This window comes from Halichoeres trimaculatus, unplaced genomic scaffold (genome assembly GCF_033239565.1).
Source record: "Halichoeres trimaculatus isolate MK-OKI-2021-1 unplaced genomic scaffold, fHalTri1.1 fHalTri1_scaffold_14, whole genome shotgun sequence".
Taxonomy (NCBI): Eukaryota; Metazoa; Chordata; class Actinopteri; order Labriformes; family Labridae; genus Halichoeres; species Halichoeres trimaculatus.
In genome coordinates this window covers 20,752,540-20,778,017 of record NW_027437192.1, presented here as the reverse complement: position 1 = coordinate 20,778,017, position 25,478 = coordinate 20,752,540, and the positions used below count along the sequence as shown (strand labels likewise).

The 25,478-nt window shown below is 39.0% G+C and overlaps 1 protein-coding gene across 1 annotated transcript in view; it reads right to left on the bottom strand.

Annotated features, from left to right (window-relative positions):
- vps50 (VPS50 subunit of EARP/GARPII complex) overlaps positions 1-25,478 on the bottom strand; it is a 147,387-nt gene that overhangs the window by 6,308 nt on the left and 115,601 nt on the right. Inside the window, exons 23-26 of the mRNA XM_074686866.1 lie at positions 15,888-16,036; positions 11,281-11,377; positions 9,300-9,458; positions 2,763-2,884 (exon numbers count right to left, since the gene is read on the bottom strand). Coding sequence (XP_074542967.1) covers positions 2,763-2,884; positions 9,300-9,458; positions 11,281-11,377; positions 15,888-16,036 — 527 coding nt within the window. The remainder of the gene's footprint in view (positions 1-2,762; positions 2,885-9,299; positions 9,459-11,280; positions 11,378-15,887; positions 16,037-25,478) is intronic.

Here is a 25,478-nt window from a genome sequence, read left to right as displayed (position 1 = left end):
TCTGTTTTTGGCTGTTAACAGTCATATAGTTCCATGCACAAGCTTTCCATCTCAGAAGAAGACAAGACTAAGTGGCTAGAGTTCATTTGTCAAGGAAATGTTCCAGCTACGCTCAGTAAAACTGTGCATGTGTGTGCTAGTCACTTCACTGCCGACTGCTTCTCCAACTTTGGACAGTACAACAGAGGGCGAGCGAATAGACTGGTCCTGAATCCAGGTGCATCACCAACCATCCACCAACAAACCTCGGACCCTGGAAATGTGAGTGTTTTAAATGCGGTGTGCTGTGGAGCAGATAAAAGAGCTTTTCCTCAGTGTCCCCCCTGTCTCTGTGTTAGCTTCAGGATGCTAACTTAAGCTGCGGTTAGCCTGTTGTTTTAGCCTGTAATGTTACAGTAAACGAGCTTCGCTGTTTTCTCAACATTGTGCACTTGGAGCTCTTGGCACCACTCTCAGTGACGCGGAAGAGCGGGGTGGTATCAGCAGTGGCTCATTGACATATGAAGGTCACGCCCACTAAATCAGAGCGTTCTGAACAGAGGGGCTATGAGAGCCTGGAAACAATGCTGCTGTGCTTGATTTATTGGCTTTTTGGACCAAAACATGTTACTACTATTTCATGAAGACATCAATGATCCATATCAAACTGCAGAAAAGGAGCAGAATATGGAACCTTTAAGTTTACCACTGTAACCTATCAGGAGCAGGTCGTGCATCATACTCTGTGACATACAGCTGCCCTCAATGGTCGTCCCCACTGCAAGTTTTAAAAGCAAAATTCATCAACTTTAAGCTGTTTCAATCATTGACTGTTTATAGAGTAGACAGCATTGCTCTGTCATTTATATGGTTTTGAAACCAAAATATCCCCGTCACAGGCGCCTCCAACGGAAGCTGTTGTGCAGCCAGAGTCTGCGCAGTTGAGGCTATGAGATAATCTGAGTGAAGCCAGGTGACAAAAATGATAACTTTTTTTCTTCTGAGTCTAATCTCTTCTTGGCTCTCCCTCCTGACATATTTTACAATCCTCGGAAAAAATACACAAGATCAGCAGCTGTCAATCATCGTTAAACGTTACGTAAAGCCTCATTTTTAACCTCTTATAACTAATGAAAACAAAACTCTTTAGAAAAAAGGCAGCAAAATAATATCTTCAAATCACCTCAACAATCGGATGTGAGAAACATTTCTACGAGGTGTATTAACTTTTCAAAGTTTGACCACAGCCCATCTGGAATGGCTGGGGAGATGAATTTTTTTACCTATACCACAGCCAGCCACCAGGGGGAGCAGTTATGTTGAGACCTCACCTCGAGCCTAACAAGATGACGTCCATTTTTTTTTTACAGTGTATGGTTTCAATAGCTTGACACAACTTTTTGTGTTGCTCAAATTTCAACAACATGACACTTTTCACGAAAACTGCAGTTTTAAAATCATTCAGCCTTTTTATGACACTCATCTTTACTAGTGGTTCTTCAGTGTTCTCACAAACCTCTGCCCATTCCCCAAGAACAATGGCCTGGAGTACACCAATAGTCTTGGGTTTGCATGCTGCAACTAGGGATGGGTACTGAATTAGGTACTTTTAAAGGTACCTACCGAATCCTGTCAAAAGTACCAGGTATCGATTCATGTAAAATCAAAAGGTACCATGTTTAGATACCTAAATGCATCCTTGTGACTGTGAGGGAGTGGAAGAGTAGGCAATTTTCCATGCTGGACATGAACACAGCATTGCAAGTTTATATATTGAAGAGTAAAGTGAAAAAAAAAACTTAATTATGAAACAAATTTATATTTTTTACCACATGAACACAAAAAAGTACCAAAAATTGGTACCGTTGAGTACCGGTACCGATTACCAGGTACCGGGCATTGGTACCGTATCGTCTCAAATGTGAAAGGTACCCATCCCTAGCTGCAACTGCTTTTTTTCAAAACCCACCACAGATTTACTGAGAGGTTTACGTTAGGTAACCGTAATGACCAGGACTTCTTCTGAAACCAAGCCTTAACAGATGTTCCTTCCTCACGGATGGTTTACATTTTCTCCCACAAATCCCCTCATAGTGCAAGAAGCAGCAAAACAGCCACAGAGCATCACAGAGCTGCCGCCATGCTTTAAGGTTTAGAGAGTTAAACATCCCCTGAAGAGGCTACATAAATATTTAATTTTTATCAGCTTTTTAAAGAGAATTATATAAACTACCACTTTATGAACATTATATCATGATAAATCAGAACATGTATCAATAATGTAAGACGTAGCACATCACAGGTAGACTCACCACAACCTCCCATGTAATCAGTTATTTCTAATCTCTACAATTTTTCTGTGCTCTGCTCTTCATCTTATCAAAGGGGTCATTCACAATTTATAACCTGATCAGTCTCACCCCTTCACTTACACACCACTGTACCTCTGTTCTCTGCACAGTTACCTTCCCTGTCTCCTTCCTTCAGTGTGTCTCCTTCCTCTCTCTGTATGTGTCTGTGGTGAATGTCTTCATCAGCTGTACGTTTCATTTAGCCAGAAAAGTACAGGACTCCAGTGAGAGAGTACTGAAGATGTGTACAGCACACTTCTCCTTCAGATCTTTAACTCTTTGATATCACTGACTCCCCTGATAGGACAGTGTGGTGGTAGGGATTTGGGGAAGACATGCAGCAAAGGGTTGTGGCGTAGAATCAAATCGGTGACCTACAACAAGGACTGAAGACTGAATACCAACCAGCACCTGGTTTGATAAATTTCTTACCCTTCTACGAGAGTCCTGTTGGCCAGGCGGATGCAGTGCTCCCACAAGACATTGGACACAGGCAGCGGGATACGCACATGTCTGGAAACATCTCCCAGCCGCTTGTTAAACTGCTCAAACTCCTAAAAAATGGAAAACAAAAGACGGATTCAAGAGTTAGCAGCAGGAAATAAATGATGTTCATGAAATGGAATTTTTATTGGATTATTAGGTGTGAAGTTTTTGTTATGTAACCAGACGAAGACTATGTGCTGGTTGTAAACAGATGCAGACGATAATTAAAGGTAGAAATCTCAGCAGTTTGTGTATGGCGTATTAAAAAGAGCTGCATAGTGAGCAGCTGCAGTGAGAAACGAGACACAGCAGACAAAGCAGGAGAAATGAAATTTGTTTTTCTACCGGAGAACCTATTCTGAACTCCTGGACAGAGCTGGTGGACTGCCTCCTGCTCTGAACTGCACAACTGAAGGATAAACTGGATCAGATTTTTGTTTAAATCTTTGTCTTTGTTTGTATAACACACAGCAGTCTTACGGTGATGTCAGGTCTATCAATCAATAAAAAGGTTATTGATTTCTTCCCCACAGCAGGCTGCCGGATGTATATATCCATATCTGGGGGATTTTACCTTTTGCTCCTCTTTGACCCAGCTTCTTTAATGACTCTACAGTCTGGACTGACAAACACAACACCCTGATGTACAGAACAGACCAGGGCAGGAAGTATGAATTCACAACGCTGCAAATCATGGGCTGAAATAAATCATTTGTGGGCCTCTGGATACTGTTCTCAGGTTTAAAAACATCCAAACTGAACTCATTTATTATCTTGTTGAACTCTTACAGTTACTCCTCAGTTTGCCCTTTGGTTTCACTTTAAGTCATTTATATAAAACATCTGAACTTTGACAACTGAGAAAATCATTCAACACGGTACCTCTCACTCTTGAGCTGCAGCATCGAAAATGTATTAGCTTATGATTTGGATCACTTCTGAAACTGTTTTGTTTTTGTGTTAAAAGTCAAAATTCTCTGATTACAGCTTCTTAAACATATTTATTTTTAGTTTCTCTATTCCATAATGAGAATTTGGTTTAAGGAAAAAAAAATGTTAGACTTTAGTAAACACTGATTGACATTTTATCCAATCTTCTAAAACTCTTTCAGACTCATATTAAAGAAATAAAAGACAGTGAAGACTGTGTCATTGACCACCTTCACACTGTTCTCAATTTGTTGCACCTTTGGTTCTAGCCACAAACTGTATAAAAGATCACTGACACAACAGCCCTCTTAAAGTGAAGTCATAACATTCACAGCTCCCCCTATTGACCAGCTGCAGTATGAGTAACAGAGCCTGTCTCCTCCATTGTAGCAGATCTGAAATGGCTTAAACTTTTACATCAAAACACAGACATATAACATTTAATCAGTTTTGATTTCTGTTTGTTTTTCTCACATTGAACTCCGAAAAAAAAAAAAAAATTTTTAGAAGTTTGAATTAGTGATGTTTTCACTGAGCTTTCCATGGTCATGCTTTGTGTGGTATTGTATTTGTGTAGACGACTGTCTGCAAAGCCGATTGCCCCATGAGGACATTCAAGTTTTCTGCTGCACTGTAAACTGTATGGATCTTTTATCTATGAGTTAAATGTGTGTTTCAGTTAGCAAAAGAAATTAGATGTCACTTCTTCTGAAAACTGGTTCTTTCTTTACAGACTCTGGCTCTCAATGAGGAAGGGGTCAGTGCATTACTTTTATTCACAGTGGGGGGTGGGAATGCTTGCTACAGACAGTCAATATTTTAAACACAATGACTGTGTCATCACTGAGACACTTTGAAAAGTTTTACAGCCTGCTATATTGTTGTTCTGCACTTATTTGTTTAAATGACACAACTCACAATGCAGAAGTATCTTGAATGTCCAGAAAATGTTGTTGTTATCACTTTAACACTTAAAGGTGGGTACACACTACAGGATAATGGGGCTGATTTTTGTCCTAATATCCTCCGTACAATCAAAGCCAGCAAAGGCCCAATTTGCTGATGTCTGCAAATGACATAGTGTGTGATTTTCCTGTGGTGTGGGGTGTATCAAGTGTGATTTTGTCTGGTCAGAGCTGCTCAGAAGGCCTCTGATTGAGAGATCCTAGATAATGATAACATGTTTAATATTCGCGACTAAAAATTCTGTTGTGTGTGGGGCACTCCGGGAGGAGCCGAGCATGTACAGTGTGTGATGTCACATGTTTGAGAGCAAAGCCAATTAGGACCTAAGCCAGGGGTGGCCAACCAGTCAGAGACCAAGAGCCACAAAAATGACCATGGTACTACAAAGAGCCACGTTACACATGGGGTCTTACAAACACACTTCCCCTCACACATAAATGAAATGACATAAAATGAAAATCAATACATTTACAATTTTCAAAGGGAGATTTATTGTGTTTGTTAGTGTGTTTAAATTCGTGCTAGAGAAGAGAAACTGAAACTTAAGTATTAATCTGTACACCCAAACATTGAACAACACCAATCCCAACGTTGGCATCAGTATATCAATATTTAAGATTGATCAGCACACTGCTACTCTTGACTATATATATATATATATATATATTTTTATGAATGGATCGAGGAGCCACACGCTGAAAGGCAAAGAGCCACATGCGGCTCCCAAGCCGCAGGTTGGCCACCCCAGACCTAAGCTGACTCAGCTGACTGACCAAAGAGGAATAAATAAATCTATCTGTAATACTTGTGACGACTTTACTCATCAACAAGTCACATTGTTAGTCGTACAGCTCATATCCCCGCCATCGCCACGACTTTTTAAATGAAACTTTTTCTTTTTTGTGTTTTTTTCCAAAATTTTGAGGCTGAAAACAACAATTGTTGCTTCTCTGTTTGTCCGTCACATTTGTTTACACTGCAGTCACATTTTACAACCCAAGATTTTGAATATTGGGCCTGAAGAAGCTGAAGCTCTGCTGAAGAATCAGTTAGTATGTGGTTTGCTCCAGAGTGCAGACTACACACTGTAAGATCAGAAGAGAGAAATCTTGTGCGATCTGTCTTTTGTTATCGTCAAGTGTGTGCTCTCTGAATGTGTGAAGGTTTGAAGAATCCTGTACTGTGTACCAGCCTTAACATCACCAAGTGTTTTATGGTCAAAGTCATCCAAGCTTAGCTGAAGCGTCTTGATACAAAATGTTATTTTTGCGGCCTACATTAAGTCATCAGGGTGTTTTATCACAACAGCAACAAGACGTTCTCTCTTTTTATGTTTTAACACAAAGAAAAAATAAAACTGCAATGGAAGGCATTGGCTGCAGGACACATGATGTACTGAAATGAAAGACGAGGTCTGAGGTGTGCCAAACATGTGCTGTGTACTTTCTGCACTCTTAAAACTCTCATTGTGTGTGAAGACCATAAAACAGCTGTGATATGATGTTGCTGTGCAGGGAACAAGTCAAGCTGTAGATCCATATGGTCCAACGTGTCCAGGTCTTTCTTGTAGACCGCATCATGTTGAAAAAATGAAGCTGAATTTTAAGACATTCTTCCATTAATTTTCCTCCCAAGAATGAAATGTTATTCATTCACTAACAGTCGCACAGTAGTGTCTGACTTAAGCACTCTGTCAATGAAGTCATTCTGAGGCTGCTGCATTTCCTCACCACTTTATATGCAAATCAATGCCATTGTTGAATGCCAGTGATCAACCTGAATTCATGAATAAAATATCCTCCAGTGTGCAGTTCCACAAAATGTTGCACATTCTGTTCAATCAGCACACATAATGCTTTCCATATGCATGTCTGACAAGTTGGCAGAGGCTATTAGGACCTGATGGGGAAAGTACATGCTAGCTGTAATATGCTTTATGTTCAGTTTGACACTGTTCACTCATTTAAACCAGGCCTGTGAGATGATGATCCTCCCATTAGGAGCAGCTAGCTCATGAGCTAAATTAATGGACTAAACTGCACAGCTGCTTAATCCGGACAGATTTAAAAGCTCTTCATGGACTCAAAGGTGAGTTTGACTCTTTATAGGCCCACAACTTTTTGCTGTGAATCGGAACTTAAATTATTCACCAGTTTAAATAGGATCTACCACCTGAAGAGAGGTTTAATCTACATTTTCCTGAGAAACTCTGAAGCACGTGGAGGTTTTTCATGCTTTGGGTCTGATCAGGATTTCACACCACAGCAGGCCCTGCAGAGACCTTTCTGTCTCTGAGGTTAGAAAACTGGTGCAGCATGTCCTTCCAACCCAATGAAAAATGTATAATGGGATAAGTGGCCAGAATGCATAAAGACGCATTTAGAAGAAAGCTGTCATTTCTAAAAAAGAAATACTCTGAGCTTGAATGTCTTCCTCACAGCAAACGAGGAGGAAAGATCTGCATTCAGCTCATCCATGTGCTGAATTATTCACCTCTGCCCAAATAATTGATAATAAAAAGTTCCTGAATGAATTTAAACTCAAGTGGGACGACAAGGAACTTAAGAGTTCTTGACTTTAGGTAGAGTAAGAGGTGATGGTTATGTAAATGAAACAGATTTTAAAGGGATAGCCTAGTTTGCATTTCACAGGAACAAAGAAAAACACTGACAGGCCAAATGAAGATACAGGAAACAACACCTGCTTTTTGTACTTTTTCTTTTTTTGGTCCAACTAACTGAGGCATTGGCATTTTTTCCTGGGAAAAATAATCAAATTGAAGCAGATTCTCAACTTTTCTTTAAATAAATATGAATTAAAAAAACCCTTGAAGCTTAAGTAGCGTCATTGTTTTATTCAACTTGCCAGGAGTCGTCTTGCAAATATATTCAATTATCTTAATGGATTTAATTGTGATGTCTCCAGATTGTCTCACAACAGGTCCTTAACACAGAGCAAATTAAGTTCAAATATGAAGGATTGTAATTATAGCTGTGTGAGTTAACATCCCAATAAAAACAACAGATAATTTGACTTTATGTTACATGAATGATGATACTTGCTTTGATAAAATTTACAAAATAATGAATAACTAACCCCTCTTTCCCTCAGCTCTCAGATCATTTATGGAGTCTTTAGGATCTTTTTTTTTTCCAGACAGGAGTTCACACAGGGCTCTTAACAACTACTTATCCAGCAGCAGACCACTGGTTTAATAAAATCAGTTTGCGGTTCAAGCTATAGAATGACCTGTATCCTTGCTTGTAATCACTTTTCAAATTGCTTTTTACTCATTGTTTCTCTATTACTCGGACCTCTTGGATGTTTTATGTGTAAGACTTGATTATAACATCAAAAGCAACATCAGTTCTGATACTTTCCTTATTATCAAACTCAGTTAAACTGACTTTCCAAAGCCCTCTTGTCTCAAAGTAGAAGAAAAATTTGGTAACTGGTTAACACACAAGTGCAGTAAAAACATGAAAAAAAAAGAAAATTGGTTTGAAATCATCAAAGAAATTCATGAAAAAGAAAAATGACTTTACTGCTAAGATTAAGAAAATATTTGTAAACTAGGAAAGCACTCAGAGAGCGCAGACCTCCACCAAGCATATTGTGATTGTGACGCAACACTTTAGTCCTACTTTAATGTTATACTCCCTTTCAGCAGACTGTCTGCTACAATTTGGTGTTAGTTGCAGGTTTGTACGATGATTTCTGACAGTGTTGAGAATGATGACGACCCAGTACATTTTTCATATTACTGATCTTAGTATCCAGAATATTGCCAGGATCTGGATCATACTTTTACATTTGTCAGAAATGATGGTGACCTTGTCTTGTATTGTTTTGCAAAGCAATCTGACCATTTATCATAGTTATATACACATATAGTAAAAACAGCCCTATCTCACAATGATAAAGAATCCTTTAAAAAAACCTGGATCCAGACGGTGATCTAGATCACCTCCACAATTTAAAAACTTCTTCCTTATCCCATTTTGAACATTTCCTCAAAATTTCATCAAGATTTGTTTGTTAGTTTTTGAGTTATGTTGTTCACAGACAAACAGACAAACTCTCCTAAAAACATGACCTCGGGAGGTAATCACAAGGTAGAAATAATGGACACTATACATTTTGTAATAGAGCGTATGTGTGATAGCTGCTCTACTGTTAAAAATATTACTAACCTACATCTTACTAACAAAACCTACGACTGTGAAGCTTATTTGGAACTGTGAATAAAACAAAGTCTTGTCACGACTTACATTTTTTTCTTTTGTATTTGTTGTTCTGTTTTTTTGTTGCGCCCAAATTAAAAAAATGTAAATAATCTTTAAATGTTAAAAAAGAAAATGCATGCATTGTAGTTTTACGGTTAGGCTGGTCAGATGCCTAACTGCAGCTCCATGGAAGTCAACATGTAAATGTTTTTCTGCTTGGTGTGTACAAGATTTGTGTTTTTTTTCAGTGAAAGGTTTTCATCATTTTAATATTCACAAGGGCAGCACCTCTGTGTCTCTATTCAGAAGCCACCAGCACTACAGCGCACCTCGTGTTATGTCAACTCTTATGCAACATTACCTTCAACAGGGCGTCCACGTATACATTATGCTGTGACATTATCTCCCTGATGTCCCATTTAACTCCCGCCATCATCAGCAGCATCTGTTCGTAGTCGATGGCCTTCGCTGCAACAATCCAGTAAATTGGTTTCCGGAGTTCACTGGCAGTTGACACCGTCTGATACAAGGAAGGGAGAAAACATATATGTGTGTTTGATTCAACATGTTTTCAAATATTATGTAAGAAGCAAATGTCACAGAGGCAGACACGAAAGTCAAAGTCCTTTCTGAGGGGAACTTGCTGTGAAGGTAAGAAAACGCCACTGATTGCACAATATTTCCAAGAGTGAAATTACAGGACATGGCATTCATTTGATGTTTGGGGTAAACAGACATGCCTGAGTATCTGGGCGTTTCAAATGCCAAGAGAAAATACAAAAGGGGAAGGGAGAAAGCTGCCTGCATGGTTGTGAGTAACCATTTTATTCTTGATGATTCAGAACAGGTCTGAAGCTGGTAGACACTGCCATTTTTCTCAGAGGAGGTAAAGACTTTTGATTAAAAAAAATCAAAGCAGACTGATAGTTATGAGTTAGGATCAGATTATTCAGAGAAGTCAAATGGCAAACATGGATGACATTCTGCTGGACAGTTAAAGTGGCTCAACATGTCCATAGTTCAATAATATGACAATATCAAATCTCTGTGGTCGCTTTTCAGAACACACAATAAAAAACCTCATCATTCATTCTTCCCTGGACAAACCCCAAGTTCAGCACTGTCTGACACAGGAGAAGTCAGGTGCTGGCCCTTTAAGGCCCATTCCATACAAACCCACTTTCTACTGATTGGCCAACTTTCTAGAGGCCTGTCAGGGAGAGTCTGATGTTATGGACAACAAACACTGCCTGGCCAAAAAAAGTCGCCACCAAAAAAAGTAGTCACACACTCTGATATCACGTTGGACCGCCTTTAGCTTTGGTTACAGCACACATTCCCTGTGGCATTGTTTCGATAAGCTTCTGCAATGTCACAAGATTTATTTCCATCCAATGTTGCTTTAATTTTTCACCAATTTTTCTTGCATTGATGATATTAGAGTCCAACCGCAGTGAGGCTAACCGGAATAATAGGCTTCAATTTGCTAGGGAGCATAAAGATTGGACTCTGGAGCTATGAAAGAAGGTCATGTGGTCTGATGAGTCTAGATTGACCCTGTTCCAACGTGATGGTCCATCAGGGTAAGAAGAGAGGCAGATGAAGTGATCACCCATCATGCCTAGCCCACTGTCCAAGCCTGTGGGGGCAGTGCTATGATCTGGGGTTGCTGTACTTGGTCAGGTCTAGGTTCAGCAACACTATGAGGTCAACAGGATAGTAATGAGGTCAGCTGACTACCTGAAGATACTGAGTGACCAGGTTAGTCCAGTGGACTTTTTCTTCCCTGATGGCACAGCAATATTCCAAGATAACAATGCCAGGATTCATCGGGCTCAGATTGTGAAATAGTGGTTCAGACATCAATTTCATGCGCACATTGGCCACCACAGAGTCCAGACCTTAACCCCACTGGGAATCTTTGGGATGTGCTGGAGAAAGCTTTGCTCAGCGGTCAGACTCTACCATCATTAAAGAAAAATCTTGGTGAAAAATTAATTCAACACTGGATGGAAATAAATCTAGTGTCATTGCAGATGCATATTGAAACAATGCTGCAACAATGCGTGCCATAATCAAAGCAAAAGGCGGTCCAATGAAATATTGGAGTGTGTGACCTTTTTTTGGGTGGTGACTTTTTTTGGCCGGGCAGTGCAGCTCTGTGACTTTGTGATGTCACCAAATCTCAAAGGAGCCAAAAAAAAAACAGTGAAACCTGTTTTTCAAGCAGCCGCCAAACTGGGCTTTAAAGACTGAGGGATTTGTTGAGCATCATATTATCAATTCCTTTTTTTTAATTTGTATTCTAACCACAGAAAGTTTATAGTAAAGCGATAGCATACTTGTGAGTAAAACTGTTGCAGGAAAGGCTTCTTGGCTGCAGGCATCATGGTGTCCAGGTGGGACTGGAGGGATTCAAATTGTTCTGCCAGAAACACACTGAAAGAAAAAAAGAAACGACAGAAAACTCCATTTAATCCAGCAAAGTGACGGCAAAATATCTATAAGTGACAAGACACCACAACAAAATGACTGTGTCCTGCTTCTGTGTTTTCCTGAGTGACAGATCAATTTAACAAAGCTGATATTACTTTGGATTGCATTTTGTTTTGATGGCTGGAATTGAAGCAACAGACATTTAGAGAGGGTTGATTTGTCTATCAGAAACAATCATTTTTTAACATCCAAAACAGGCATCAGAAGAAAAGAAAATGAGGAACGAAGCCTCTAATTTGAAACTGCAACACAATAGCAAAATAAAAAATGGTTGAAAGAGTCAGAGTGGTGTCAGGCTTCTCATATTTTTCAGTTTCACAAGCACAGCAAGTATAGGCATTGTTCTTCTCTGTTAAAGGAATTTAATTTCTCTGTGGGGATTATCACAGTATAATGTAATAAATGATTGAGTTAGGAAAGACTTCTGTGTTGGAACATGATGAATTATCTTACAGTTACTCCACTGTTGTTAAATTGCATTTAGTAAAAACTTAGTCTGCTTCTAAACCCTCAGTTCGCACACCTCACAGACCCAACAAATCAGCCAGAACTTTTGCAGTGAATGGATTTCAGTTGCCCTTAAATATCATGAGGTCTGGCGAAGTAACAGAAAAAAGACAGACAGGACTGAAAAAAATCAATGCAGACAGAAGTAACACCCCTATTCTACAGTGAATCCAGCTCTGTCTGAATAAAGTCCTGTTGACTCGGACCGATCGATGGCTCTGAAGTGCTACTGCGCACCAAACAAAAACTGACGTCTGAATGAAGTTCAGAGCCACGTCCTGAGTTTAACAAGCGTGTCTGCTGCAGTGCTGCCCCTCTCAAGCTGTGATTTCTTGACAGTCCCAGGTCAACAACAACAACAACACAACTGACCGGACAGGGCAGTTTCAAAGAGGGAAAAAGCATGACCAGACAAAAACGTATCCTTGGTAACAGGCCTTTAATCTCTCAGATGCCCTTTGAGCTCAATTTTTGTTTGAACTCTGTCGGAAACAAAGTGAAGAATTTCACAGTCAGCGCCACACAGTCCTGCTTGTTTCACCAAGAAGGACCCTGTCACTCTGAGCTGCTCCAGGTTACTTCATCAATAGATTAACAATCTGAGAGGAAGGGACTTTGGCAAAGAGATAAGACAATAAACATCTGCTTACACTGAGAGCTACAGACGTGTTAATAAAAAAAATAATAAAGGCACCTCAGTTAAAATTTAACCTAACAGAGAAATAATCAAAATGCATTGTACGGTATGAATGAAAGTTTTATTACCTGAGCAATAACAGATTTTTAGATGGTAAAAGCCTGAGTCTTTTCTTTAGTGGTTTCCTCACTAAACAAAAATAAACATCCATTACTCTTCTTTAAAAAACATCTTACTGAAAATGGTTATTTTTTCAGAGAAAACTGAAGATGGTGCTCCCAAGGAAGGGTCTGCAATTCCCAATCCCCGCCTGCCTGATCCCATAATTGAGCCTCAAATAAACCTTCTTAAACAGACCATCTGCAGGAAATAAATGTGAGCCCCCTATTTCTAATAAAAGCAATAATTAATGATAAGTGCTGACTTTTTTACACTACATCTAAAGGCACAACATCTAGCAGAGCCAGAGTTTCATGAATAAAGACCATAGAAAGGTGTTTTCATGACGCAGAGAACATCACAACACAACAAGAGGAGCAGCTTTTGATCTGACAATCACATAAGATACTTGCACCTTTAACAAAAGGCTAACCACTGACTGAGCCCAACACACACATTCCTCTATTCAGGGGTGTGTCTCAAAGTAATAAACTGAAGCCTCCTCTCTCCTCTCTCCTCTGCGGCATCAGAAGTACTTTCCAAGTCACCATTTTGAAGGCTGTCTCTTTCCTCATGTCTCCCCCATGCATCTCGGGTGGGAGGGACTAAGACGCAAGTGGACGATGTTAGTGGAGGAAAGAAGGATGAAACTTTGGAGCTCCGAGACGAACCCCATGTGTGCTGCTCTGTTGATACGTTACATATCCCCAGTAGTCAACACAATCAACATTTCTATACCAGTGTTTTGACAAGTCAGGCCCATGACACCTCAACAAAAGCTCAACAGTTAGCTCCAGTATCCTGGAACTACTCCAATCTATGCTAGACAACATATTCATCAAAGATGAGAACAAAGGAAAAGGGAAATAGAGAAATGGAAAGACTTGTAAAAAAGTGAACAGGAAAGGCTGAGCCAGGGCAAGAGGCAAGAAGCCTACCCTCCTAAGTTTGGCTGTGCGCTCTACCTCCCCAAAATCCCCCCAGTCTGAGACACGTCAGCAAAGAAGAAATCTTGAAAAGAGGGCAGGGCGAAGGGACAGTTTAGGCTTGAGCTCTGCCCCACACAAGTTAGCCTGTACACCCCACCCTGCCCCCATAATCTACGAGGGAGTGAAGAGGAAAAGTGGAGGGAAAGGAGAGGAGCATTTCTAGGCTTTCCTTTTATACTTCACCATGAAGTGTCTTCACCTCTGCACCGCAGCTCTTTTAGCTCAATCAATCCTCTGACCTTGTTGGCTGGCGCCATTACAAGCGATAGTTTGAGTGAGAGAGTGTTGGCCTATTCAGCTTTGTCCATCTGGGTCCTTGGTTTTAAAAATTCTGCTTTAAAAACGCTTATATGAGTGATTCGATAACTAGGGGTACATTTCAGGTAAACAAAAAGTGAAAAAAATATGTGCTTTTTTGTTTCATTTTTTATTTGATTGCAAATGATACACCTGGAATGTACTAAATTCATTAGTTTGCAAGCTCTAATCAATTCTTAAATATTAAAGTTACAAAAAAAATTAGGAGCATAATTTTGTCAACTGTGTTATGGACAAAGGTTGTGATTTTTTCTTAACATAAATCTTTATTCTACTAAATTCAGAGTTATTCAACATTTCTCTGCAAGACTACACTCCCTCAAAATGACCCTCATCATTTATATCACAGTTAAGACAAAATTTAAAGAATTATGGCTTAAAAATCACATGTAACACGGTCGACGGGACAAACGAGTCTCTACAACATTAAAATTTGGTGATGGGTGACACAGTTGACCTTTTCTCAATTTTTTGTCTCTTGCACTAACTGCAGACTTTGAACATGCCACCACCTGACCTCAATCATCTCATATTTCTGTGCATTTTCTTCACTGTTTGTTTGTTTTTTAAACATTTATAGTAAGAACACCAGAAAACGTTGGCAACACAGTTGACGGACAATAAAAGCACACCATGTACAGACAACCATTTTGGTGAAATATTGATGAGGAGGAGTTAAAACATGCAATAATTTCTTCAAGGTTCCCACCAAAGACAATGTGACTTCAATTGATTTAAGTCATGTGACTTTGGAGAAAACCATTGCTGATTTAAAGGTCTTTCTTCAGGGTAACACAGCTGATGCTGATTTCTCAAACACACAAAAAATGATTTTTTTCATCCATATAAAATATTTAAATAGTTTTTTTAAAACACGTTTGTCATATTTTAATGAATATTTTAAACAAATAATACTGTACATAATATTCACAAACATCTATTATAGTGTTAATTTTGAAGCACAAACTTGAAATTTGAGAAATCGGACAGCACAAAAAACTGCAAATTCCAAAACATGATTTTTAGCTAAATAAATGATGGAACCTGTTCACTTTCTGTATCAAATAAAAGTGAAATATCACCCAAATGACCCACTGTAAAATTGGTCATTGCTTGAAATTAATACTTAGTAAAATTGATAAGTATATCCCATAGAGATGAAATGTTCCCCTAATTACAGAATCACTCATACGCTGCAGACCTTTCATGTCTGAAAGTTGTTGAAACCACAATAGCTTGGCCTAATTATGTACGAGAGGGCTTTTAGTGGAGTTTTTGGGAACCAAAGGAAAGGTTAAAAAGAAAGAGGCCAAGAAAGAGCGACAAGTACTGAAGATGATTAAGAAGCTAAGTTTGGTAAATTAAAGAGGCACAGCTGGGAAATCTACTCAGACGTGGAAAAGACCTTGCTGTCACTTTTTTTTATAATCAGCTTCTCTTTTCATACCAAGGAGCTTCATGGATGTGACTGTTGAAATAAACACAAAAACACACTGCAGGTCATTCTAATGTTTGGTGGCTGGGCTTCATGATGATGCTGCTTAATGAAATTATGATCACCTGGAGGCAAAGCAGTGGGTGAGAAGCATCTTTATCTTGATAAGAGAAAACTCTTTGATGCCACTGCTAACAAACATCAGGCTGCAGCACAGCCAAAGATGGACGAGACACAAACTACAAACCACGTTTTTAGGATCTTTACCAACACAAGAGGAGAAAACACCAATACCAATACGTGTCTCAAGGTGTAATTACATTGATTACTTTGTAATGACTTTAATTACAGGAGTGTTTATGTAAAGCGTAAAGTCATTACCCGGAGTGTGGTGCAGGGATTACTTACAGAGACTCAGTGGCCACCACCCGCTGGGCGAGTCCATAAAGAGTCCCGCTGTTAGTGAGTACCACCAGCTGGCTCAGATGGGGGCTGGGAACCTTCTCTTTCCTGTCCTCCGCTGGACCGTGGACCCCTGTGTTCTCCCCCACCGCCTCCTAAAAGACACAAAGGTAGATGGGACAGGTAGTGAGCAGATTTATTTTCTTTTCATGTCTTCAGAGAAATGTAGTCATAATGACAATACAAAATTATTTTGCTGACTTTTGAGAAAGTCATTCATGTCATTATTGCTAAGCTACTTGAACATTTTAGAATTGCTCAATCAAAGCCCTTAAAGAGCTCATTTGTTTTTGCCTTGTTTGGGGATGCAGCACATGTATGTTTTGCCACCTGCAGGGCACAAATCAGCTGCAAAAATACATCCAAACTAAAAAATGATTTCATGAGGATGGATGATAGTGTGGTGGAATTTTCATATTGCTTTATGCCTCTACTTCCAGACAGTATGTTTTTCACGTGTGTTGACCACACAGACTGGTCCTTTAGGACTGACTCTGCATTACACTGGGCACTCATGTCTGTCACTTCTCCTCAGCCGAGCTGTATAAACTTAAGCCATGAGTCCTCTTCATCAAGTGGTCAAGATTCCTGAAATTTCCTCAACAGATGTTTTCTGTTAACACTAGAGGACATCTTTGTGACCAAATTCAAGAGAAGAGGAAGGAGACTCAAAGGATACTGAAAGAGAGGGGAGAAACATTTGTGCTGCCTGGAGAACAAGAGAGACCGCATGTCACCTGGGGGTACAGGTGTGTAAACTGTGAGCTCATGTCCACAAATTGAGGGAGCGACTGGGACGAGGTAACAAGAGAGCAGAGGATACCAGCGTCTCACAAACAACAGCTGCACTTACATCCAGAGTACTGAGTGTAGCTGATTGACTGACTGTCTTCATTTTTTAGAAGTTAAATCAGAAAAACGGTAAAGCTAAATGAACAATCATACGTCATATATATGCGTTTACTTCAGGATATCTTTACTGTACCAATATTCTATATCAACCAGACGATGCATAGATTCTCTCAAACTGAGATGCACTAACACCATTTTTCAAAGTATAGACCAACTTAATGGTTTGCAAACGTTTTTAGTGATGTCCCCCCTGTGAAATGTTTTTTTTTTCCTGCCAAGTACCCCCCAACATGTGCAAAGCAATTTTGGTTGGAAAAAAGATGTAAAACACAGCGCTGTACTTGAGTGTTTAATGGACATAATACTCAATTAATGAACTTTAACTTGTATTGGATTCAAACATTGATTGAACAAATTGTATTAAAGGAATTTTGCTTGGTTGCTTTTTTTAGAATATGCATGAGTTGTGTATGGGGTTACGTAGAAAAAATGGGCTTTCTGATGAAAAAGTAAAAGGTTGTTTGGTGTGGACTGTCTTCAAATTAGCTTGTAGAAAAATTCCCAGTGTCAAACTCAGCATCTGGCTGGTTGATCAGTTTAAATAATAATAATAATTCTCTAGTTGGTAATACACTTAGTTCTGACAAATAGTAAAGCAATCCCACTTCACAAAGCTGCGCTCCCTGCGCTCAGCAGCAAACAGGCACACATAACATCCCCAGGTACAAAGATGGCATGGGATAAAGAGATGGGGAAACTACTTGTGTCTGGGATTGTAAATCAAATTGTAACTCTCCATGTAGAGTCTGTCATGGTTCCTGATGGAGATCTTAGTCCTGTTACCCTAAGAGCAAACACCACAAATCAAATGTTTAACTTGCAAAATGACGATAAAATGTAGATGTATGCTGGTGGGTAAGCATAATCTAAAATTCAATCAACCTTTGGAAACTGGGTAAAATCTGAAATCCTGCTGACCAAACACTCCTCAACAGCAAACATTTATCTTCCTTCTGAAATATTCCTCCACACGTCTCCGTCCAGCGAGCCTTTTATCCCTTCATTTAAAAAACAATTGCAGTAGAAGGCGAAAGATTTCGACCTAATTCTCAACCCATCAATCACAATCATCTTTATTTGCATAAAAAAAGCAGCTGAGATTCCACACAGGAGGGGAGTGGATATTATTTTCAAAGGCACGTCTGCACGGGGACATGGCATACAACACCAGCATGTAAGGCTTTAAAGCAGCAGACTGAACTGTGGATCAGCCTCTGGGAGATCAATAGCAATCACACATGTAATGAACAAATGGGAGCTATTAATGCTGTATAGTGTAGCGTGCACTTACACTCTCCTGTGTAGTCTGGGTCTAATACTGAGTACGGACACCATCAGTCCACAAGGCCACTGGGTGTTTTTTTATTACTGAGACTACAACAGGAACAGCAGAGCCGCCTCAGAGTAAGGATGTTAGTTAACAAAAGCAAAATGTCAAAATGAACCGTTTGGCCCCTTTTTAGTTTATCTCATGAAAATATCTCTGAAATTGCTGAGACATAAACAAGAAAATAACAGTAGAAAATGTCAGTGCTGACGACAAACAAGGCGATATAAAAAGGATGAAGATTTGAGCTGCTCAGAAATCAATTCACATAAAATAAGATAAACAGAGCAGAAACACAACGCATGTATGGCTTAGACCTGCTCCATTGTCTCTGCCTCCTCCTATGTGGAAATCTGCAACCTCTCCAGAAACTCAGTGAGTTATCTCTCTGCATTCAATCAAACCTTCAGCTCGCTGGAATTATTATCAGTCCTCAAAGTTTATCACATTTAGAGGATTAAGGCCTGAATTAGATCACTCTTACTGCACAGTGGAGAGAATCTAATGGCTTTTCCTAAGGAGAGCGAAATATGAACCTCCCAAGAGTAACTCCGTGCAAATATAAATGCTATTTATAAGACAGAAACATTAATTGAAATTAGACATGCCTCAGCAGAGAAGATATAATTAAATAAAGATTATTATGTTGAGCTACCCAAAATGATGACTTAATTTTAAGTTGGAAACAGAGTCTCACACCACATCCAGTAAAAACCCCTTCTGACTTAGATTATGCGCAGAGCTGAATATAAAAGATTTAATGAAATTGCATGTTTTTGTGTTGACTGTAGTCTTTGTGTCCTGTAGAAAATGTCATAGTTGAAACTTCTTGCCTTTATGAAGATGCATGTTCAGTATCTGTAGTTTTTACCAACAAACAAACAAGTTTTGGGATTGTAGACTTGAGGAATATGAAGGACTAAAGTTCATAGGAGGTGATAAATGTACTGTAGCATGTCTGTCTTGTTTACAATGAAAATTATAATCTGAAGCCTAAAAAGCGTATTACTTGTTCTTTTGTGTTTTTTAGTAGGAACACGCACATGTGTAGTTTATTTTGTGTGATTCAAAACTTTGACATCACAGTAAGCTTTTGAACAAAAAATACTCAGTGATTTAACAATTTTCTAACAATGTCTTCTTTGTCAACAGTCATGTTGAAGGCTTAAAGCAACTAAAAGACAGTTATTTTTAACAACAGGACAGGACATTAAAATGATGAGTTTGTTTTGGTTTTGGACTTCATCCAAAAAAGCCATTAAGAAGTCACTTGAAAGCAGTTTGCAGCAAAAGCTTTGAGATTTAGATCATGATAAAAACTGTGCTGGGGCAGCGTCTGCTTGTCATTTGTGTGTGTGTGACATGAAAGACCAAGAGAAACAAAACATGAACACATGAATAAATGCTAAAGTCCCCCCAAATGGTGACTGCTGCTTCCCTGGAAGTCCAGATAATTTAATTTCACATATAGCCCCTGATCACAGCATAAGTAATTCAAGGTTATCTCTCTCATAGATCAGGTCTTTACTTTTTTATTTAACAGACTAAATACCCTTATGTAATTCATCTTCTTACATGACAGGATGTCATTTCTGTCTCTACACAGTCACTATTGTCCCCTGCTCTCTGTGTCTCGCACAGCGAGACGTCTGGAGATCCTACGTGTACCAGTGGCTGCATTGTTTACATGTGAACTCAGCTGTTAGCAGCCTGTAGCATATCAATGCTAACTGGCGCAAGGCCTAATGGTTTCCCTCAAGGTGAGGAGAAGGAGGTGAGGACGACATGTTTGTTCTCTAAGAGGTGACGACATGGACCTGTCCTTCCGGAACGTAAGATCTATCTCCAATAAGATGGACGAGCTAGCCATGCTAACCCAGCAACAGAGGGAATACCAGAGGGCAGAGCAGCATCATACTATTCACAGACATGGCTAATGGAGCTAACACCAGACACCAACACCACATTGGAAGAGCTTCACCTGCTGTGAGCAGACAGGATCCAGGAGATAGAGACTGAACAGACTGCTGAAGAAGCTCAGTCCTGGACCCTGTGGAGGTGGAGGCTGGCTGAACTGGACAATGATGGACAAGCTGTCGTCATCTATTTTCTTATGGACCTTTTTGCACTTTCTATACACTTTCTTACTTTTGTTTTCTTGATTGCTGCTGTGACTCCTCCTGAATTTCCCCTCGGGGAAAAATAAGGTATTTTCTACTCTACTTTATTCTATTCAATTCCATTCTATCCTATTCTATAACATTTCCTACGAAATATCTGATTCAGGATTTTCAGTTTGAAGTTTTACTGAAGAAGTGAACACACAAAAATGTACCTTACTCTCTCCCAAGAGATTCCTGGTCAATACATCCAACATGGTATAAATCTCCTTATTTACCGAAAACAATATAAACAAAGTAGTACTAGCTTAATGCTAACGCTTAAGGAAAATTGCATTCATATGCTAGCGGTGAGCATACACTGGTATAACTTAGGCTTTAGGATAGAATTTTAACTTTCATCACAGAGACATATCACATTTACTCTTCGTGAAAAATACTGACAACTCCAAATGTCAAATACTAGCAGGCTAATGAAAGAAAAGTTACATGCAGACTCATGGCTGACGTCATAACTCCAGCAAGGCTCCAAACAACTTAGAATAACGCTACGACCACTTTAAGACACTAGATGGCCTACTGCATTCAATAATATTTAACAAAACATCAATGTCACATGATGTGCAATTTTTACTAATCTCTGTATATTTACGTCCAGAGATATCCACGTCCAGTGACCAATTACATATCTATTTGTTGTTGTTGACCCAGAAAACTGGTAAAGCTACTTCTCTACCGAGATAATTCACAGAAGGAACTGACAAGAGATAAAATCTTATCAATACTCATCCCTAGTGGACACACACACTTTTTACTGATGAGTGTTTCCAGGGGTTACAAATGTTCCACTCAGAGGGTTCTCAGGTTGAGAAAAACCCTCTTTACGCTTAAAACACGCTACAACACCCTCAGAGAAGAGTTTGGCCAAATGAATGTTATGGTAGATGCCTTCTACAGTAATTCAGCTTTAAAAACATGATAGCTGTATAAACATTCTTAAGATAATCACATCAGCTGATAATGGTTCAATTAGCCTGACATTATAGAGAAGTCTGACTTGCTCTATTTTTAATTACTCAGCATGAGGCCTGACCTTTCATTGACTGCGCCCCGGCAGCATACAGGAGACTTTTGAAAAAGCATTGGGAAAATAGTTGTCTGTCTTTTTCGACTAATAGTGGCTCTACAGGGATCCTGCAGGTAAAAGCAAGACTTCAAGAAAAAGTGGAAGAAAAACAAACTCAAACAACACCCATGACATTTAGGACTTTACGCAAGTGCTGCTCAAAATCTGAGCCGAGAAACAAGTGTAGAGACACTTTCTAAATGTCTCTATGCTTGTAAGAACTTCACCATTGTTTCCCAGCAACTTCAAGTAACACCAACCCTTAAAGTGACACACCTCATGTTCATTAGTTTCTTTAATTCTTGAACTACAATTAATAAATGCACAAGAGGGAATACATGATGTGATGGAAGAGTGTGGAACAACTTTTCATCATTACTCTTTGGTTTCCTGGAATACTGAATTTATGTTGGGGGGAAACATTTAAATCAAACTGTGTCTGATTATCAAGAAGACCAATGCCTGCATACAATTTGAAAGTGTCTGCCTTGATTTATCTGCAAATAAATATTGAGACATCTGGGTATAACAGGATAATCCTCCTACAAATAAAATTTACAAATGAGACACTAAATCTTTTTCACGATGAAGACCCCTGCACTGAATATTTTTTGAGCCTGTTGGCAGATTTGCACAAAATACTGCTGATGCAAAATTCAGATGCAAACACAATTTAGATGCAAAATTTTAGTTTCTAAAAAAAACAAAAAGAAAAACCAAAGACATTTACTCTTTTTTCACAAGTGTAGACCTACTAAAGTCAATCATTTTTAATCTATCGGTTATTTGATATTACTAAAGACACAACTGCTGGACATTAAGATTTTACAATGACTCTCAATCAAATGACACTTCAGTAAGATTAAAGCAAACCGACTGACTCAATGTTCCTGCTGGGTTGCCAGGGAATGCCATATTGAACAAATTAAGCATCAGCGAACAACTTTTCAAACTCTAACATGGCCTAAAAGACTGGAAAAGAAACAGACTTTTCCATATAGCCATGTATCATATTAATCATATATTTCCATGTATGACTTAAAGTGAAGAGGTCATACCCTGTTTGATTTACATCCTGCAGCTGCTGAAAATATTCAGGGGGAGTTCAAACCTTTAACAGCAGTCTCTCAGCTGTGTAACTAATGGGAAAACTTTTCCACAGAGGAGTGCCGTCGATCATTTATTATCACCCAGCTTTCTACCTAATCTTTAGTCTGTGTATGATGCTTGATTCTGATTGGTCAAATCTCCATGATAACTCCAACACCAGAGGCAAACCAATCACACGTCATGTCAAATCAATGTTTGGAAAGAAATTGGCATCTGCTTAAGCATTTATTTCAAAAGGAGCGTCTACCACAGAGCTCAGAGAAGAAGAAGAAGAAGAAGAAGAAGAGGAAGAAGAAGAAGAAGAGGAAGAAGAAGAAGCTAAATGAGGGACATTTCATGTTAACTCCACCAAAACAGAAAAATAAGAACCCATTACTGAGGACATTAACTGCCGTGGAGTCAAAGGGCCTATCAAAAAAACCTGTAAACAAAAATATGCTTCATGTCAAGGTTTTGTCAAACCATGTTGAGGTTCTATTTCCTATTACTATCCATTAAGCACACATTATCCCTAACTTAATAATAATAATAATAATGTTGTTCTCAGAGATGTTAAATATTTTATGCCTCGTGTGTTGTTGTTAAAGGGGCTGTGAGGACTACCTAGAAAAGCCAGAGTTTTTCCTGGGATAAAGACTCAATTTCCTATGAGCACTTGCACCCACTGTTGTGAGAACATGACTCTTACCATGGTGTGTTTATTTTGAAGCAAATGAATAAAACTGGAGCTTCTTTTCAACACGTTTCTTTGTTCAAGACAACTTTTTACGAGGTGATGTATTTATCATTAGTTACGTAGTGCCATTGTTTGAAACGTGACAACAAGCAAACTTTGTCATATCAGTTTGTAGTCTGCTATATTTCGTGCTACTTACAGACATAACCTTGTCATTTTGTTGATAGATTCTCAAGTTTGGACAGACCACTGCAGAATAAATGCTGCATGTGGGTTGGAATGACCATTAGCACAAACAGATTAATCCATGTTTTCAATCTCTTTCCTGTTTTTTTCTTCTGCTCTTCTGTCTCTTTTCTGTCTGAGTTAGGCTCCAGTGTCCACCATCTCGACAAAATTAATCACAGAAATGGTTTTCAGCAGAGAAAGATAAAGATCAATCTTCTCACTGCTAAAATTTGCCAGCCAGCGTGGTGTTGTCATGGGGATTTCAACACGCGGTAAACCAATCTAGTTCCGTTCAACCCAGTGGGGAAACTAAGAAAAAGCATTTAGGAATAACCTTTATTGGTGCTAATACTCTCATTTTAAATTGTGGATTGCATTCAGGCATATATCTAGATAAGGAGACCTTTTCAAGATCATTTAGAAAGTCCTCACAGCCCTTTTAAGTGGAGTGAGACATAAATTATTTTGATGGCTGATTTAATTGGAGATTTGGGGGATTTGGGGGCAGAGATCTTGAACATTTTTTGGTTTTAACTTTAGAGTACTGCATTTTTCATTGTACCACAACAGCAACAGCAGTTTCATTTAAAACTTAAAAAGGGCATTACATTTTTTGAAAGAAAGTTAATTTCTTAATTCACACATATTCACTAACACCTGCATTTAAACGACAGTAAATACTCATTGGGCTACGATTATCAAACTGACACAACAGCTCTTAGCATGTGGCATTACACGGCTATGACAGGTGAATCTATGTTTCCTGGAAAAGAAATAAAAGCTGTGATAGATGCAGAATTAACATGACTTCAACAGTGAGATGCTACATTGAGTCTGATATTACAACCATATGAATGATTTCCTCTGAGCACAAAATACACCATGCGCATCCAGGCGTGTAAAAACAGCTCCACGGTGAGATGCTCACACTTGTATTTGTTCCATTTTCCAGAGAGGTCTCCAAATCAAAGCACACACTCTGCACTGAGGAGTGATTCACAAATCACAACTTTTCAGAGAATATTGAACGACAGCCAGCGGCGGCTATGAAATCAATCAAATAAATGTGGAAGGTTATGGGAAGGAAAATATGCTTGTTTTTATTTCTCACTGTGGTGACTGTCCTCTCGGTCAGGAGTTAGATATCATTTACATTAGCATACTGAGTCGAATACAGGCAGAGACCTCAATGAAAACACAGCAAACTCAGCAGTGAAGCGACCAACAGCAAACAATACGAGACAAATAATCACATGGATAGTTAGGATTCTCTGTCAACCTGAACCTTTCTGTCTCTATGACTACTGTGAGCATTTCATCTTTTGTCTGCCCCCACACTTCTGCATTGAAGAGGTTTATATTCGTCTTTATAGCTCACTGACTCACCCAACAGCACTCACAAAAATGTGTCTGCAGTGGAGTTGAAGCATTTTGCATAACTTGAACAATCTGTGATCAAAAAGAAGGGAAAAGGGTAGACTAAGATCCAAAAATCAAACCTGATTTCCTCCACAGACAACTGTTTTAAAGCTCCACACACAGAATAATTCAGTGCTGTAACTGGGCATGATTTATTGTAAGTTTGTCACTGACCAATGATATTAAAAAGGGTATTACCCATATTATTAATATGGATAAAGAGCAACAATGCTGGATGTTCAGACATGTCTCAATTTTCACCAGTTAGTTATATGTTGTCTCAAAAAAGGCCTTTTCAGTGGTGGGCACAGATGGGTGGCCCAATTGTTGAAAAACGTGTGCCTTCCTGAGTGGCAATGACGTGCACTACATGTGCCTTTGTTTTTCTTTTAGCACCTGCCCATCAAAAAGTCTGTGCATGCCACTGCAATGAGGGAAGTTGTTTTCTCTATTGTTGCAAATCAAATGAGAATTGATCTCATTGCACAAAACTAAACTGGGCGAGAGTATTAAAAAATAGCTTATTTTGTTGGTGCAAGAGATCTCAATTTGTTTATATGCTTTTTTCAATGATATTGCACACTTGTGCAATTGTTTTTTAATTTTTTCTGTGGACCCC